Genomic DNA, 19064 nt, shown 5'->3' with positions numbered 1-19064 from the left:
ATTTGATTAAGCAGACACGAATTTTGTGCTGAATTGTTGTTTAATTTGACAAAGAAAACATAATCATTTATCAACGCATGAGGAACACTCTCCAAATGTGACGGAAACAAATCAAACAATGAAAATTCCTGTTCATTCAATGGTATCGGAAGAATTAATGAGTCGATACAAATCTGAATCCAAAATGATAGTATTTACTCAAACCTGTATTTTTTGGATACGGACTACATCGACCCATAACATCTGCAGGAACCATGCAACCAACGAAACTTTTGGTTTTGTAATTTGTTTCATTTGAGTTCTCAGAATACTTTTGATGTGACTATTTTTTTATAATAATTCAGCAAGAAATTTATAAATTCTGAACTGGATTCGGCCGGACGATGAAATTAACACACGGTGTTCTAAATTGACAAAGTAATATTTTCGAAAATTTGTAGAAAAAAAATTTAGAGCATTTTCCATTTTTTGTCAACTTTCAGGGGCAGCCGTATGGTTTTACATATTATGACTTTAAAATTGACTTATTTAAACATTTTTACTGTGATGCAATGTATCTCTATTTCACACATAATGTTCATTGTCCACTACTGCAACCAATCGGTCAGAAATTTAATATAGAAGAGAAATGAGGCCTGACGATCTGTTCTCTAAATATGAAAAAGCGACGTTGATCAATTAAACAAAAATATTGATATAATTCCCAATAGAGTGAAACGAGTTCATGATGAGACGAGAAATTCAAACAAATTGAAACATCCATTTGATGAATTTAAGTAGTTACCATTCCGTGCGAGGTGATAATACGGACATAAATGGTTAGCACTGGAAAATCGAATATTTAAAGGATGTCTGATCTCCGTTGAAAACAGTAAATAATATTTCTAAATTTTCACTCTCTTCTTGTAAAAAGATCTCTTCAAACTCTGGCAAATAGTACAGGGCTTAGGGTTATGCTTATATGTGAATTAAGAAAAGGCCGGGAAATTGACGATAAAATACAAAAAAATATATCATTCAGCTGCAGTAACGTACCATAACATCTGATCCAGTCAAAACTGTCGCAGCAGATTACTCTCGTGGTTCCGTCAATCTTCCAAGCTTTTCTTAGCCAACCTCCAAGTACGGTCGGAAGCCCGGTCATTTCCCAAGTTTCGAACGGATATGGTTTAGAAGAAGAAGAAATTGTGAAATACGATCCGCCGTATTCGACGTAGGTCTGACATCCCTTTAGTGGGTCATTTATCCAGCATAGTTCGGATCGGCGGGATGTGGCGTAGCGTTCTCATGGCGACGCGTAAAGCACAGGCCAAGTCTTGAGTTTGGGCTTAATTGCGTATGTTTATGCCCCTTTGCTTTTCTCCGGCTAAAAGAAGTACGTGACATGTTTATGAACAGCCCGGTCCACTAATGCTCGATGCCCTCAATCAACCTATTGGGTGAACCGCCCCGACCCCCGACCATCCTCTTCGAGCCTCCGCTCTCCACAACTCGGGGGCGTATTGATCTTTGGGGGCGCTTTGATCTACGAAAGGGTCCCCCGCGTGCGTGCACACACGAGCGTGATCGCACACTAGCCCGAAGCAAGAGTTCCGTCGGGGCACGTTCTGCTCAGATGGTAAGTTTATCAAGGAATTCTTTTGCCCGGGACAGAAGTGCCCGCTTAATTACAAAAATGAGTTAGCCGTTCCGTCGCGGAGTGGTTTAGTTAGCGACGAATTCCAACGTGTCAGGGAAAAATCTGGACTCGAGGGAGACCTTTTTCTCCCTGGTGTTGTAACGCGGTTTATACTTGCCGCAGAAGACGAATGAATCCGCAATTAATCATTCGTCAATTTTAGTCCCGGCGTACGAAAATCCTCAAACAAGTTGAGCCGAGCCCAGCGGCTCCCTAAGGGAAAAATAAACGTGATCGGCTTTTCCGTTGAAAAATAGCGATTAAAAGTAATTTAGCTTCACGCCCCTTCTCTCTCTCTCTCTCTCTCTCTCTTTCCCTTCTTTTACCTTCCTCTCTGCCCCCTCAGACTATAGATCAACGTGGCCGTTCGGAGCGAGAATATTTAGGGCGGTAATTGCTGGTATATTTTATTAGAATTGCACACCAACTTGGCTATCCCGTAAATTTTCTTCGGAATGTCCCAGAATTTTTACATCCAGAGTAAATGCATACACTAATTCTCCTACTCTAACGTTCAGTCTTCTGGCTTTTTCCTTTCTTCTCTCCCTCGATTTCGTAAACTAACAATTTCGTTTGTTTCCTGGCTTGTGCATTCGCGGCAGACGAATTGTCGCTAACAGCGTCTTATCTCTGGGTAGGTACTCGGCCGTCTCGACAATCCCTTCGGTGTATTTATGCCGCGCAATAAATTGGTAACCCTCAATGTCAGCGTCTTCCCATTATTCGGGTAATTAAACTCTCCAAGATCCGGGGACACGTAGCCTTAGGGGTTTGCGTTGAGGCCTCGTTTGATGTAGCTAAATGCGTTTGACAACAGAATATCTTGTCGTTCTCTCTATCCCTCTCTCTCTCCATGTGTACCAGATTATCCATCGTCTTTATAGCCCTGAGGATAATTTCTCTGGTGTATAACGGAGGTACGGCATGAAGACGGAGCGGACCAAAACGCGAAGGTACCTTTGCTTTCATGTCAAGTCATCGGTTATTTAATGCTACCAATTACGCAAATAATATCAATTAGTGTACTTAAGCAACGAATGATCTCAATCTGAGGCCAACAGCTTGGTTCGATACCGAATTATGAATGTGGATACGATGAGGGTTGAATCTATGTGTTCGCTTGGAGCCTCATGGGAAATTCTCTCCGAGTAAAAGGAAAACTGGACATCAACTGACCCCTACATCGGAACGAGTTAAGCTACACCCCTAATATTAATTTAATAACGTCAAACGTGAACAATTGACAGGCAATATAAGAGATCGAGTGATCGTGGAACGAGGCGAAGTCCGTCGGAAAAGAGAAGCAAAGAGAAACTCCCCTGGTTCTCGGGGCAGTTGTCCCAACTTCCCAGCTAGTTAGGAGAAAACAACGACCAAGGGCAACCCTTCCATGGGCTGTCACTGGAGGCAAGTGCCTTTCCAATACAATAGAAGTTGTTCTAGTTGATTTCATCACGCCGTCGTTCAGTGCTCACCCTTTCGCAGAGGGAATAAACGCTAGGGTCAGTGAGAGGGTCAAACAACGTAAGGATTTCCAACAAAGGGTCAACTGCGCCACGGGACAAGACTGCCTTCTTAATTTCCTGTCCTGCTTTCTCTTTCTTCGTGACGGGAAACGTATTTTGCTGTCTGTGGACCCCACTTTTTCCCGTAATGATCGTGTATACGAAATACGCATACAGACAACGATCAGGCCTCAGTGTTCCAAAGTAACAACCCCGTATAAGTGACCTTAAAATCGGGCTATTGCACGTAACGAGAACATCTCTCTCGTTTTGCCAGCTCAATTTTTATTTCATTACACCTAAGTATTGCTATTTGATTCTCTTCAATTTCGAATTAACCATATTTGTTTATAAATATGAGGCAAAACTCGTTACCTTGTTACTACAACAGTGTGAGTAAAGCTGAAACATGTTTTGCATTTGGGATCTTATTAAAAAGAAGACATCGAAATCCGATATTCGAAAAAACGTAAACAATTCCGCAATCATGATTATCAACCACAAGTTTACGTCTCTCAATTGATTTTTTACTCGAAAACAATACGTTTGAGTTCCTATTTTAAACCAGCTGTGATTTTTCGTACGAATCATAAATGCAGCATCATGGTTACACTTGCGGACTCGTTTTCAGTTTTGTTTGCTGAAGTCTGAATCTTGAAAACCAACGTTCGGATAAGCACAGGCTGCTAAAAGACTATTTGTTGACCCTGTATAAATAGGCTTCTTGATTGGTGGGTTATCGCGAAACGATGAATTCGAATGCCTACTTGTCGAAATCACGGACGTGTAAGCAGATGAACGGCGGTCGCGGTGTGAAAAAATAGATCGGTTACTCAAGAGCGCGGTTCACCGCACGAGCGACCGCTTGGGGTACTATTAAAGCCCTGTGCACACTGTGCGTTTTTCCGCGTCCAATCAGCCTGCAGGCTGCAATGTCCGCCAGCTTTGAGACTATGCCTGCTTCACAATTTTCCTGCGATATTCCGATCCTCCGTACACCGAGAAACAAGAGAAAATGAATATCCCGATACACGATCAGCCAGCTACAGTAAATCAAAACCCACAGCAACGGTATTCGAAGCTGTTCAAAGTTCGCAAGCTCAGCGCAAGCGATCCAGCACGAAAAAGCACGCCGTGTGTGCACTAGGCCTTAAAATACGGGACGAAAGCGTGTCGTGAGGTCACCCTGGCGGTATAAATATTTAAACTCCCGAATTAAGCTTAGATGATAAAGTGGCTCTAAGTGAGCAGCTCGCGCAGGCCTCTGGCTCCTATCAGCCGCAGGAGCCCAGCAGCTCACTCATACCGGAGACGGGGACCACGCGCAGAGACCAACGAGCGCTTGTATACCGCCGGGAATAATCTTCTGAGTGTGTCTTGTCGAGAGCGAACCTGTCAATCCGTGGACGAGCGGGCCTATATCGAGACGCCAGTCAAAAACGCGGTGTCGCATGACGTCACGGGACGACGTCCGACTTTGCGGCACCGTCGTCGGAACGCGCGTGGCGAGGCGCCGATAAACCGAAGCTTTGCAGCGGCAACGTTTTATTCCGCTCAAGTGCTTCTGGAAATATAATATTCAGCTCTGACCTTCGCTCGGTGGTACGGAGGTTGGGCAATTTCATTCTCTTATCCGATCACCCCAGAGTATATTCACACGTGAGATACCAGCGGTGGTGGCGGGTAAACGCTAGGTAAAACGAACGGGGTGATTGGAATGGAGTTACTTCTGCAAGAGCCTTGACATCGGGCTACAGTATGTAAACGAATCGAATCATTTGAAACTACTACGGAAATTTCGCCTGGTCCTTTGACGTTCGTTCGAATGACCGAAAATCCTTGAAATCGCGTCGAACCCAACGAGATGTGAAAATCTTTATACATGATATCGCGTGAACCAGTTAATCAGTTGTCAACCCCTCGTGGACTCTGGGCTCAACTGAAATGGTGACTGAAAACGTTGATCACTAGGCTAATAATAGACTTCTGTATCAGAGTTTCGACACTCTTTTATCCGATGGGTACAAAAATGCACCGAGAATAGATGCGCTGGAGTTGCGATGCTGGGTCGTTTCAAGTTTATTGCGAGGGCGTTAGAGGACGAGGGTGTGACGAGGGGACTAATGCACGGTCAAGTGCTAATTACCCTCGGAGTGGTGTTTCCTCGTAACAGCACCAATTTTATGAACCCCACGACGTGTACGAACGTCTTTACCGAGGAAACGAACCTCGCTCGACGTCATCTCCGGGGGCGCCGTTGGCCAGACGGTCTTTGCTTCGGAAAGAGAGATAGAAATGAGAAGAAAGAGGGCAGACTCCCGGCGGCGATCGATACCTCAAAAGCTCAAGGTGCACAAAACAGAGGTAAGAGGAAGTCCCTTGCGGGCGAGCCGACGGACTGACGGAAGGACGGACCCTGCGCTTTGTTCGACGTTGTTGGATAGCGGTGGTTGTAAAAATGATAACGGATGGCCGGGGAGCTAGGTGGACCACGGGTCGGGACTGCTGGGTAATGAAGTACGGTCTGTATAGACGCAGCCTCGTCCACATCTAGTTTGCCCATCCTAGGAATTCCTCCCGGGACAACGCTGATGCGAATTTACTTGCAGCTTAATCCCTGCAGAGAGTTTTCGACACGCGGTGAATATGTTCTTTCACGTATACTCTGCAATGGTATTATACGTTGATATTATTATTATTTGTCGAAACCAGAAAAAAAGTTATACACGCTATGTACTTGAATGTACTCTAATACGGTGCATGTAGCAATCCTGCACAAGTAAAAATTATTATTTGTCTCCAGGGATGGACAATGTACGACTTACAACTTGGAATTTCTTAAACTCTATTCAATTTTACCACTTTATGTGTAGTTGTAAATATGAATAAAAAATATAAAATGTTGATGCAGAAAAAGATTTTCGTTTTAGGTATTAGGTACTTCTAACAAAAATTGACAAATGAAAGCTACTGCAGGTATTTCCTAAATCCCCGTGTTGATAAGCAATGAATTTGAGGTAAAATACAAAATAATGTTTGTTTCTTCACATGCAATTTTGTAATGTATCTTTGATTGTTACTGCTATCAATATTCACTGCTAATTATAAATTACAAAAGAATATGCGTGTTAATTTTATTTGTATAGCAGTATTTTAATCACCTGACAAATAACTTTTTCTAGATTAAATTGGTAATTGAAAATAAAAATTTATAAGCTGATGTCTCCAAATTTAATTATTTATAACTAAACGTATCACATTGGCATTATTTCTCAACTTCGAGAAACTGAGGAAGAAATTTTGAAAAATACCTAAAATAATATTCGTTGCATATGATTTTCAGGCCAACCCGCACCTTCCTTCAATATTTTTCTACGATGCGAAACATTCCTTACATATGATCAGGGATTTCCATCCAACATTTCTTCCAGTTCCCTCACACTTTCCCTCCTATGCGGTAGGGACTTGAGATATGGTAAGCCTTTCACATTCGCCAGACAACTTACTCACCCCGATCATCGATTTTACATAACTCAATCGTGACTGCACAAGCCATGCGGATTCGTGGAAAACTGTTCAGCAGTTTAATATTGGAAGCTTATGCTTTATTAGTTCTTAGTAACAGTATTCAATTTTAGTTAACTTTCCACGACAGTTGAGCATCTCACAACAAATGTGTATATACATCATACACACATACGCTGTATATCACCTTTCAGTCTCTACGAATGGAAATCAATTGTGTGTTCTAGTGCGTCACACGCTGGAGATTGATTCGGGAACTGTACAATTTATTGCACACTTCGTCATTTATAGATATCACTCGAAACTAAAAAAAAATTTTAAACCGTGGATGAAATATTGACCTATAGGCGTCCCAGAGTGAACCTATGCTTACTAATTTTGTAAAAATCGATGAGCTTCGTAACGTACTTAATTTTCATCGAGAACCAATAGCCGGAAAATAAAAACGTAGCCTCGGTTCGTGCGGAAGGTTTCGTACCTTCCTTACAGTATACCCATCGTCTCCGTGAGAAGGTTGACGTACAAGGATCATGGCATAAAATCATTCGGCAATAACTTTTGGGTGTAAAGGTGGGGCATAAACGAAAGCGGGACGCGTTGGTGAGCTGACCTTATTTTGCCCTTGAATACCGGGTGCGCGGCATTTGCCAATCGGCCGGTAATTTCGATTGGCTTCGCCTTTCAAGATTCACTTCGGTCGGAGGCAGTTGGTGCAGCATCACGCAATGCAGGAGCCGAGAGACCGTGGAGTCATTTCACTGCTGAAACTCATTACCATTCGTCAATTTGAAGTACGCTCCGGCAAAGTGACCAATGGCTCTCTATATTCGGGTAATGGCCGCGGACCGGCATCCGTCACCCCGATCCCAGCAACTCCTCGTCCAGCTCAGTCGACTCCTGGACCGAGAGCCAGTACACAGGGTTATGGGTGTAACACATAAGCGCCCATCACCCTCTGGGAATTCTCAAGCGACAGATTGGCCTTCCCCTGAACGGCTGAACTGCACGGCGGAGAGGGGGGGTAGAGACTCGGCCAAGCTCAAATGAGTTTCACTAACGAGTTGACAAATCGAGTCTCTCGGGGCTCGTGGCGAGTCGGACCTATAAAGCAAAGGTCGAGGGCTGACCGAGGCTGACCGGGGGCACAGATCACCCGTTATTGCCAGCGGTCGTTTATTGCTCTTGTTCCTACTCTTGTAATGAATTACTTCCAACCGCGCGAACCTGTGGACGATAGGAGGCTCCATTTATTTACCAAGTAAATGCCGTCTAGGTGCCCGACGTTCCCGAGGTACAATAGCAGTCTCTCCTCCTTGCCACCTTCTTCGTGGGACTTTCCCTCCCAAGGACAGCTGCCAATCAACCCTGCCCGAACGAAGAATTATCGAGCGAATATCCCCGTTTACTTACAGTCACGGATAGGTACGCCCATCGACCCACGGTACTCGCCAAGGTCTGTGCTTCAAAGTTCTAACCAACACGGATCTAAGATCCTCGAGCTATCCGCTCGAACGTCCTGCTAGATCTTCCAACCTCTGCACCTTCGTATCAGCAAGATCGTTGACTAAAGATGTAGGTGAAGACGGTTGTTGCGGGCGTAAGAATTCATTTCAAAAGCAACGTTGCGTTCTCGACAGAAGTTTTTTCTATCCTGCTTGTGCACAATCCTCACGACTAATTGAATTTGTAAGAATGTTTAGGATTTTAGATGACTAGGATACTGGTAGATGTTTGATGTTTGATTTACTCACGGACTGCAGTCAGCCAGTTGTTCTTAACAATTCGGTAATTGAATTTGTTCTGACATATATTTTTAACGAGCTCATGTTGCTATTCGGAAGTGGAAGGTCAACTCTAATTATTCGAGGTGAGAAATTCTTCTCACTATTGGTTGAAAACTAATATGGGTAGGAGTTAAAAATCCTATTGGCTTATATTTTCTCTCGAAAAGAGATGAAGACGTGTTTTTGGTTTACTTTAGATGCTATCCAAAAGATTAAGATACCAGCTACTTTAAAAGGCCGCATGTGCAAGTAAGAAAAACTTTCATCGCCAGGAGAAAATTTGAATGGCTATTGTTTTAACGGGCCATCATGGTAGTTGGCTGAAAAACAGAGTTTTGATCGTTGATGCGCGTTTACACGAAAACTCTGAAAACGATATTTTGTTTTTTTTTGTTTGCAATGTATGTTCTGAGACGTCTTTAAGCCTGTTATATACAACGCAACAACGGGCAACCCTGGACGAATTCTTTTAATGGTTAGCGGTTCAGGTTGGGCGCGGGAGTATAAAAAGTTGCTTCTATAATGACCGAGTTTTCTCCATTAGATGCCGTGTGAAACTACAGATAACTCTCATACCATCCGGACTGATTCGCACGCAATTCCAGATGACACACGAAACCCCATTAGGGCGATCGTTTCTAACAGCTTTTTATCAACGTCGAAAGTGACGATACTCTAACGTAGGCAATAAATACGATATGAAACTGCTACAGACAGATCCGAGGAAAATAAGAAACAAAAGAGGAGATCAACGAAAGACTGAGAAAAAGAGAGCGGGGGAGAGACACAGAGAGAGAGAGAGAGAGAGAGCAAACAATAATAACGAAGTGAGACGAAATAAATAAACTAGATATGAACAGCAAGATGGAATAAACTGGCAACATAAAGTAAATAATAAAATAAATTATAAACTGGAAAATATAATGCAAATAATAACATGAAGTACGTTACAATCAAAGATAGACACGGCCTGACAATAAGACCTTTGTCTCTGTGACAAATTTTACTTACGATTCAATTTCTAATTTTGCCGTCATATTCACAAAAGACGCCTATATATTCACGTCTCCGTTATTAAGCTAACTACCGAACAGGCACTGTGCTTCTCAGCCGCCGTCAGATATCAGTAGAAACGCTCTTGAAACTCAGGAGAAGTCGATGCTAGAGTACCTAATTTCAAGTAGTAAAACATCCGAATACCATATATCTGTGACTATGAACGATCTTCGGTGCGTGGCATTGCAAGCACAAGGAACATATGGCGTGTCCGTTTGACTAAGATCACGTCAGGACACGACGTTTTTCTGTAGTTGTAGTTAATTAGCGAAAATTAGTCGCATAAGACTGCTGACTTGATTAGAAAAAGGCGTCATTGTTTTCAGACTGCCACTTTCATATCGATGCAGAGGAGAATTTTTAAATCTAAGTTCCTATTCGTAGAACGATTGAAATCATTGTCACTGCAAAGCTTAATTTTTAGGACGATGGTTGCCAGTTTAAATGATATTGTAACCTCCTCTCCAACGTTCTTTGGAAATGGCGGGCAGGCAACTCTGGTTCGCTAGAAAATACTAAATGAAATCCGGGGCTGTTTTATAACTAAATACACAGGGTACGCGAGCAATGGGAATAGCGATCAATTATAGCAGGCTCCTGAGTTGGATCCACGCGATCTCGAACCACGGAACGGAGAAAGCTTACTTGACTAGCTATCGTTCAAGGCTGATCCGACCTAGCCGAAGCCGTCATTTCGAGGAGCGGTGTATGGATGGGTGTACCTACAGGTATACTCTACACGTGAACGCGGATGCGATCGGGCCGGGCGGCTGCATCCACCAAGATACACCCTGTTATTTTCTGGAGGGCAAATTATCCTTCAGGCTGCAGTGCTCTCGATGTACTTGAGGCTTGTGGAGACTTGCCGCAGTGGCCGGGCTGCATTACCGCCGTAGTTGCACAGAAGAAGTAGCCTCTTCGCGCACGTATCTCCAACAACCACGCCGCATCAAGGCACGTCCTACTGGATTGCGGGCGAATCATTCCTCCGTGCTACCTGGTATTGCCCGATCATCTTCCTCCTCCGGAGTCTAAGAGACTTACGTAAATGTCAGTCGTAACATCGTTCACATGGATATTACGTTCGTCGCACAGTATCGTGACTCACATGGCGAGGCTTTTTGGGAGAAGTACTCACCGGTTTGGACCAGAGATATGGACCAAGGATTAATCAAGTATCACTTTGAAATATCTCATTGTCAGTGATAGTCCCGATGATGGACCGTGCCTGGGATAGAGAAGCGAATTGCGCAGAAGTCAAGGTGCAAAGTTTTAATGAGAAAAACCCAATTACCAGGATAATCGCGCCACACCGTCCGATACAAACGAAATTCGGCAGGATGGACGAACTCACGGATGGCTCACGCTGATGGTTTCGCGGCTGTTGTTAATGGTGATTTGTGGCCACGGCTCCTTTCCAGTTCAATTATTGGATTAATTGGTTCGTAAAGAGGTGAAAGAGAAAAGGACAAAACAATGCCACCTCGCTTTAATTAGCTGCTATTGCCATTATCCCCTTTCGGCTCCCGACCGCCCAGCTTCGGGAGATCCACGCCGTAGCGAGTCGACAATGAACACGAAGCAAGTCTAATTTCTGAACAACATGGCATCTCGAGAATCATAAGAAATTTCGCAACAACGTGATAATTGTGACATGAAAACGCAAATAGTCTCGTCAAGAGTATACGGAAAATAACCACCTTGTATCTTGATTACTTGAGTCTCGTTCCGTGTCAGGTTTCATGCGCTTTTGACCCTCTTTTCTACAAGTATATGCTCCAAGAATTGGCTCACCCTCGTTTAGTTTGTTTCATCGTACAAGCTTGAAGTTTCCACAGTCTTCTTCCTTTTTTTCCCAACACCCAACCATTTAGTCAACGCACAAACTTTCCCCTGATGACTCTTTTTGTCACGAACGTTACGCGTCACCGCAAAGGCGATTAGGAATGAAGTAAAAACTGGCTGTCATGAAAGGAAATTGGAATGAGCGCTCGTTTTTCCTGGTAGAAAGGGAACCTGTGTCGATATTCGATGGTTGAGACGAAATGATATACTCAGTGGGGGAGAAGAATCACTCAGTCTAAGGATCCTGGAGTAAGAAGGCAGCTGGGACATTGGTGATCACCTCAGTTTTCTGCGCAACGATAAATATTTTTACGCACTTGTGCGATTCTAATTTGCAAGCTCGTGCAATAGTTGGCTTATCAAACATTGAAGAGTCAACATGAATCATGTGAACTTTTTTAACTGACATGTATACCGGCCGGAGAGTACGGAGTAACTTTCATATTAATATTATAACCATTATTTCATTTTTCATAACGCAAAAAAAGGAATAGATATGTATACAGAATGAAAATAAACATATCCATATTAAGGATTCGTGACCACGAATTTCGTTCCCCGACGTTCCTCTTTCATATAAAATAAACGTATCCGAATTACATAAAATTCAACGTTATCACAAACACATTGTGACGCACCACTTCTTCCTCACTGAGAGATTAAATAATTCAGAGAAAGAAATCAGTATTTACTATGTGTTCTAAATCATTCATGTCTTGAATCTGATTTAATTATTCCAATTAACGATCATTCAGTTCGATTGCGGTAAGACAAGACGTGATATTTAATACATTCGCTCATTATTCAATCATTATAAGTTAGAAAATTGAAAAAACAAAAAAAAAAAAAAAAAAGAAATACCAAATAATTGAGGCACACTTTAAATTGACGCTTTGTCGCAGAATTAATTGAACTCTAAATTAAATTTAATCCAGTAATATTATTACCAAAGAAATTAGCCATTTGCATTGACGATTATTGTAGTATATGTAATAGATATCGGTATTTTCAGGCTTGTGCCTCATGCTTTATACGCGTTCGTTGATGAGAGAAATTCCCGATTAATCGTCCAAATGGATCCAAATGGTCGGTTGAGAATCGCAAATTTGAAAGACGTCTCTTCTCGGTCACGACTATAGATCGACTAACTAGTCGTTATCGTACATACTTTAGTGAATTACTAACACATACGGACACATGTATATTTCACAAATTTATCAATCTCCGTCAATTACGTCCGCATTTTCCTGACAAACACGGTTTTTTTCAATAAAATGCGTGTCAGGAGCTGAGAAATCGGCTTTTCATAACAGTTTTTGATACCCCTTATTTTGATCACTCACCTCTCATCCTTATCTTGGAGCACCCGGTGAGAAGGACTGTAAGTTGCGGAGCTCCGACAGTGTATGGTGCTGGAAAGGTATTGTCGCTCCATGCCCCATCCCATGACCAGCTCCCTCACTTCGCACACTCTAGGGTCCTACTGGTATTGGCCCATGAACCTGTTCCACGATACTGCAGACATAATATATCCAACATCTTATTTCTACTCCAGTACATGAAAAAAATAACATCAGAACAAGTAGAGCCATTCCAATGAGACGCTAGACTGGTTTGTAACAGTCACAAGTTCAGCTTACATGCCGAGGCCGCTGTGCGGATGGAAAGATGATGACGGCGAGACTCGGAAGCAGAAAAATCAACCCAGATCGAAATTGGTGCAAGTGCTACTCACGTAGTAGAATCATTGAAATAATTAAACCGCGAGCCATGGGATAAGAGGCCTGCCAGAGTAAATCTGCAATTAAGCTTCCCGCCTAGCGACTGTTGCAATTACTTTTGGAGCAATAACGCGTCTACAGAAAAACTTGTGTTCATATAATTGCATATTTTCCAACAACAATCGTCAAAATATTTACTCACCAACTTTTCCCGTAAATTAAAATACATTTGTGTAACGTTCTCACGGTTCACGCTTACATTTTTTACTTAAAGTAGCGGTTTCTACGATAGTAAAGAAAAATCGTGAAATCTTCTCAGTACTTGAAAGTGCTCAAATTTGTACTCTGCGCATTTGCTTTTCGAAGACGTACGAAGAAAAAATAAGAAATAGTAAACCATGCTTTTGTTACATAAAGCATCATATGCACCCTAGATGCAATATTTGTCTTCGGTTTGTGCGCACGCACTTTCCTACGACTCGTATCACAAGCAGATCCACTTTGCTACCATGATACACAATCTACCATTAATCACATTAGAAGAATCTAAATGGAAACAGAAGCATATTTAATTGATGCCTGCAAACATTGCAAAAAATTAAACACTCTGAAGTACTCTTGCATCATGAATATTATGGGATATTGATAAATATAGAGATGAAAATATGTAAGGTAAGATAAGATTGCGTTTTATAAAAATCATCGAACATCTACACTGAGACGATGAGCACGCGAAGCAGCTATTATAGTCCTCTGAAGTTGAGAGGCATGTTCGTATGTGAGTCCAAGATAATAGTGAAGTTGGGTAGTTTTCTGGTGGACGACTTTGGGGACCTTCTGCTCGTCCGAAGCAATTTGACGCAGTGTTCTCGGTTACGTGTCCGGAGTGCAGAGGTCCTGATTGCGGGGGGAGTTGATGAGCCGAACATCCCTCCCGAGTGGTGCGGAAGGCGCGAAAGACAGACGGGTATAAATCTCACCCTATATTATTTCTGCCACCCTAAAAATGGTGAATGCCTATTTCGCGAGCCGAGGGGAAAGGTTGAGCGCAAACACGACCGCGCGACGTTACCGCTGACCAGTACCACCGATCAACTCCGAACATCGCAACATTCCGCTTTGATGCTTCCAAGGACCTTGTCAAAATATTTGCGAACCGTCCTCAGACCTCTTTCCCATTGCCGAGGGGATGTCATCGGAGTTCTCCTCCTTTCCGACTTCCAATGAATATCATCACTCACGTTCTACGCACACTACTGAAAATGTTCACGTGTCCGATCATAAAATATTTTTAAAGAACTCAGCGTGTAATTCATTACATGATTTATCTTGTAGATTCGATAAAAGATATAAGAAATTACATAAAAAATTACGAAACCACGAATCATCAGATATAATGGATCAAAAATCATGGGATCAACTACACAGTGATCTATGTGATTTTCTATCTATACATTCGAGTCGAGTAGGCGGACATCGGGCGTTCTTTGATGGCACTGGGGGTTGCGGAGGTGCAGGAGTAACCTCCGTCAGGGAGTCGAATAATCGGCAGGACTTCGTAAGCATCAGGGATCCTGGCGGTGCAGCTTCCGTGAGAATCGCCTGGGACAAAGCTGCGCTATCGAATGGACGATGGCGCGGTACCGAGCGAGAAAGGAGACTCGGTAATGTATGCAGATTGCGAGAATGCCATTATGTCTCTTTGAGGCGGCACAACTCGCTTTGGTACCACTTTGCTGGCCAGCAATCCGTGCCTGTGGAAAACGTACATAGCTGGTACATACCTACGTGTGTACGTACCTCAGCGGCGATCCGACGATAATAATTAACGTTGATTACGCAATAAGCAACGAACGCCGCGGCCATCTTTGTAGAATACTTATTAGTTATTACACGTGCATCTGCGCTAGAGAAAGGCTCGAATGGGGCTTGAAGGCTCACTTATTATGCCCGCACGGACACGGATCACCTCGCTGTCAATTATCAGAGTGAAAATTTTGATCCACGTTACGTCCAACGGAGTCAAGGGTCATTACACGGATGCCATACTTATAGAGCAAAACCGCGCTACACGATAACAATTATGGTGTTTTGGCTGGTATAAATATTTTCAAACTCACGTGCGGGCAAAGCTAGAATAAATTCTTTCTATTATTTCTACGTCACTGGAGAAATTACGGTCAATTCTACAATATGATGAGTTATTTAGAAAAGTGATTACACTCGTACGAACATTGGATGCACGTAATTCACCAAGGAGTTGAATCACACACCACAATGATATCCCGTAAAAAATAATTTGAAATGATCCGTGTAAGATATGAAAATAGCGGTAGTCTGGACAAGCTTGATAGGAGCAATATATGACAGTAATTTTCTGAATGGCTAGATTCTACATCCCAAACATTGCAATAATTCGAGAAATGAGTATATACCCAATAAATTGCTTACGTGTAACGAATCTTATCGATTCTAGAGTACGGAAGCGATCTTTCAGTTTATGATAAGTGCTCCAAGGGTTTAGAAACGACAACTAGCCATCTTCCCCCAAGGGTATTCAACGATAGGCTTGTGCCTTGGCCTTGAAGGGGGAGCGGAAGGACGTGGATCTAGTCGGCAGACGGTGGAAGATGTAAGGACAGTTTAGAGACGAAGTCTGGCCACCGCAGATTACTTAGGTAATTGGTAAACACGAGGGTTTACCTCGAAGCTACGGTAGGCACCGAGGAGAGGAAGAAGAACAAGGAGGAGAACGGTAAGGATAGAAGCGAAGGGTCGTGAACGCTGCAGGCGATGCTGGCGGAGGGCCGACCTCCGGAATATTCGCTTTAAGGGGGGAAATGAGCCTTAAAATTGTTTAAAGCGGCCCCTGCACGTAGTCGGAGGGTTCCAAATCCCCTTACGACGTCTCCGCGAGACCTTGGGGAAAGCTCAACACTTTCCCGGCGGCAGCTAAAGAGATTCACCCTCGAAAGTACCGAATTGAATCAAGTATCGGATGGCTATACCTAATAGTACGAACGAGGTAGGTCGCGGCTCCCCAATCTCTTCGAAAATCTGAAAAATACGGCGAAAAATCAGTTTTTAAGTATTGTTGGCGCGCCGTCCAACGTTATTGGTGGATAACGAGAGAGCAGGACTTCAAAATATGTTCACTTTTCCAATGTAATCAGGTTTGAACAGTCGATAAAACTCAATATCCTGACATTAAGGGGACACTTCTTTGAAATTTAAAACTTTTTCAATTGTGATGAAATTTTTATCTTCAAGAATGTTTCATTGAGTGAGCACTTTTTCAACTCTGGATTAATTGCATTTAATAAAATTCGGTATTCTTTAAAAGGCTTCCTACGCGACACTTTTTCTCATAAAAATTTTTAATAATTTCAGTGACGCCGTCTTAATCAAAACGGGGCTGGAGCTGGCAATAAGTTATGTTGTTACGGTGATTCGTAGCAGGCATCGGTAACTGGCCGGTTGACGATAAACGTTTTCCAAGCCTTCTCGAGGGTATGAGAAATTTACTGAGAACTAACAATATTTCAAATTTCCAACGTGTTGCAAGCGCATGAAAGTTCACTAAATTTGGTATTACGTTTAAAGCAGTACGGTTACCGCCTGTGCGAATAACTGTATTATTAAATGAATGAATTCTATCAATCACTTGAAAAAAATAATAATAGAGAGAATAAATGTAGTCAGCAGATAATGCAAACATGTAATCAATATATTAAATATGTAATATAGATATATAAGCATCGTACGCATTAATATACTGATCTCCAGTCACGTATTGATATACATTAAATGGCTAATGAATGTCGTTTTAAGTAAATATTAATAAATACGTGTCCATTACTAATGATTTATTCACGAAACGTGTATTGTTCCATATATAGTATATTATCCTGTAAATTTTTTCTATATTTCATGCACGTTTTTCGTTATTACACGGTACGTTCTTATTAAGTGGAAGAAACATATTGGAATGCGCATGTCATGGTAGCTAATCTTGTATCTCTCGAGTTAATTTGACTGTACGATGCATGCGATTGAACACCCTATTCGTTTCATTATTGCAATTAAACTGACAGGTTACTAGTCAGGGTATTGGGCGGATTTGGAAGCGAGAATATTGATTTTTATAGTATCCATTACCTAGACAATGAACAAATAAAAGATAACAGTCGGTGTGAGAGTACGTTTAATAATTATCGCACTCTTTTTGACAGGTTATTCTTCATACCTTTAAAGCTTGAGTGCATAATGCATAAACAACAATTCGTGAAACAATTCGATACTGATCATGTAATTTCTATTATCGAAGACTCTTTCACGTGTTTACCACAAAAATGGTCAATTATTTAAGAAATTATTTAAAAACAGAATATCTTAAAAACTCAAGTCACAAATATACTTACTATTTCATGATCAGCAAATTATTTCACGTAAGTATAAAGGAAAAAGAAAGAAACAGAAGTCGAGGGCTGTCCGCGGTCAGGTGCGACAATGAGACAAAACCAGAGGATACCATTGCCAAAGATGAAACTAACGTGCTTAACCCGTGAAAATCCGATTACCTATTCTTCATCGGACTGAGCTTCCGCATCGTCTCTAATGAACAGTGATTAATTATAGTTGAATATATCAGGTAGGCTGTGACCGACTAGCGAGCATCCATTAAACTCCCTTCCTCCGTGGGTAGTCAATTCCGTCGAAATAATTACTCACGCTCTTCCGCAGAGAGATATCATACCTGCGTCTACACACACTCACACACCCACATTGCTCCGGCTTACGGAACATTCTTATTATTTTACCGTGGCATAGCTAATTTTTAATTGCGACCGCGCTCCAAGGTAATACTATAATATTACGGTCGCATCGTGCTTTATGCATACTCGTTACACACGCACTGGCTGGGACGAGAATAAGGTGTTGCAACCTGAACGAAGTTGTGCGAATGAGCAATTGTCTTAGCCGACGACTTTTAACAATGTATTAACTATCCCGCTGAGGATAAATGGGTTATTATCATCACGGTATAGAACCACTTCTGCCGTTTACGGTAAACTATGATGTCTGACCTTGAAACGTTCAAGCTTACAATGCAGTTCTATTACTACAACAGTGCATAGGAGATGCGATGCGAGCGTGAACAATTAATCGATACACATACGTGCCGTGCCTTGTCCTCTACTCACATATATCCAACTTTTCCAACAACTGTGTAAACGTCTTTCGACGATGCCATAGTCACGCTTTACCGAACGAGTGAAATATCACTCATTTTTACTATTACCTACGCTTACGCATCACTAATGCAAAAAAGCTATTGATAGTACCATTCTTCGTCCAATGCCGAACAAAAACACTCGACTATTTTTTCTTTTCCCATGCGAGAATAACGCCAAGAAATGCATACCTGCAATAAGTGGTAACTGAATGACAGGAATACATTTCCTGGCATTATTCTCGCGTAATACAAAAGTTTTTTCAGACATTCGTATTCGGCATTGCCTGTAGAATGGCGATATTAGTTGTTTTTTTTTACGTCAGTGATACACTGAGAAAAATTTCATTTGCCACAGTAACTAGAAAAATTGAGTAAAACAGGTATCGTTAAGCAAAACTGTTTGAATATTGTTGGAATTACGAAAAACGAGGTACGCGTAACCATTTTGCGCTATTGTCGATCCTTTTTTGGTTATTGCAACGCAAAATCAGTTTCTGAGGTTTACTCTACTTTTTTAGTTAATTAAGGCTTTACCATCAATTTATTCTTGCACATTCATTAAATTTTCGCAACAGTTGCAAGAAAATATAGTAACAGTGATCGTAATGAGAAAGAATAGTAACGGATACTAGACTTTCCGGTAACAACTACAAAACTGATTTTCATTTTCTACCTAGAACTGTATTTTTCGATTGTGGTAAAAAATGAAAATAG

At 42.0% G+C, this 19064-nt stretch overlaps 1 protein-coding gene across 1 annotated transcript in view; it reads right to left on the bottom strand.

Moving 5' to 3' along the window:
* LOC124179951 overlaps positions 1-12830 on the bottom strand; it is a 193093-nt gene extending 180263 nt beyond the window's left edge. Inside the window, exon 1 of the mRNA XM_046564837.1 lies at positions 12737-12830. Coding sequence (XP_046420793.1) covers positions 12737-12828 — 92 coding nt within the window. The 5' untranslated portion in view covers positions 12829-12830. The remainder of the gene's footprint in view (positions 1-12736) is intronic.
* Between the last annotated feature and the right edge of the window lie 6234 nt (positions 12831-19064).

This window comes from Neodiprion fabricii, chromosome 4 (assembly GCF_021155785.1).
Source record: "Neodiprion fabricii isolate iyNeoFabr1 chromosome 4, iyNeoFabr1.1, whole genome shotgun sequence".
Taxonomy (NCBI): Eukaryota; Metazoa; Arthropoda; class Insecta; order Hymenoptera; family Diprionidae; genus Neodiprion; species Neodiprion fabricii.
This window is presented reverse-complemented; position numbering and strand designations above follow the sequence as displayed.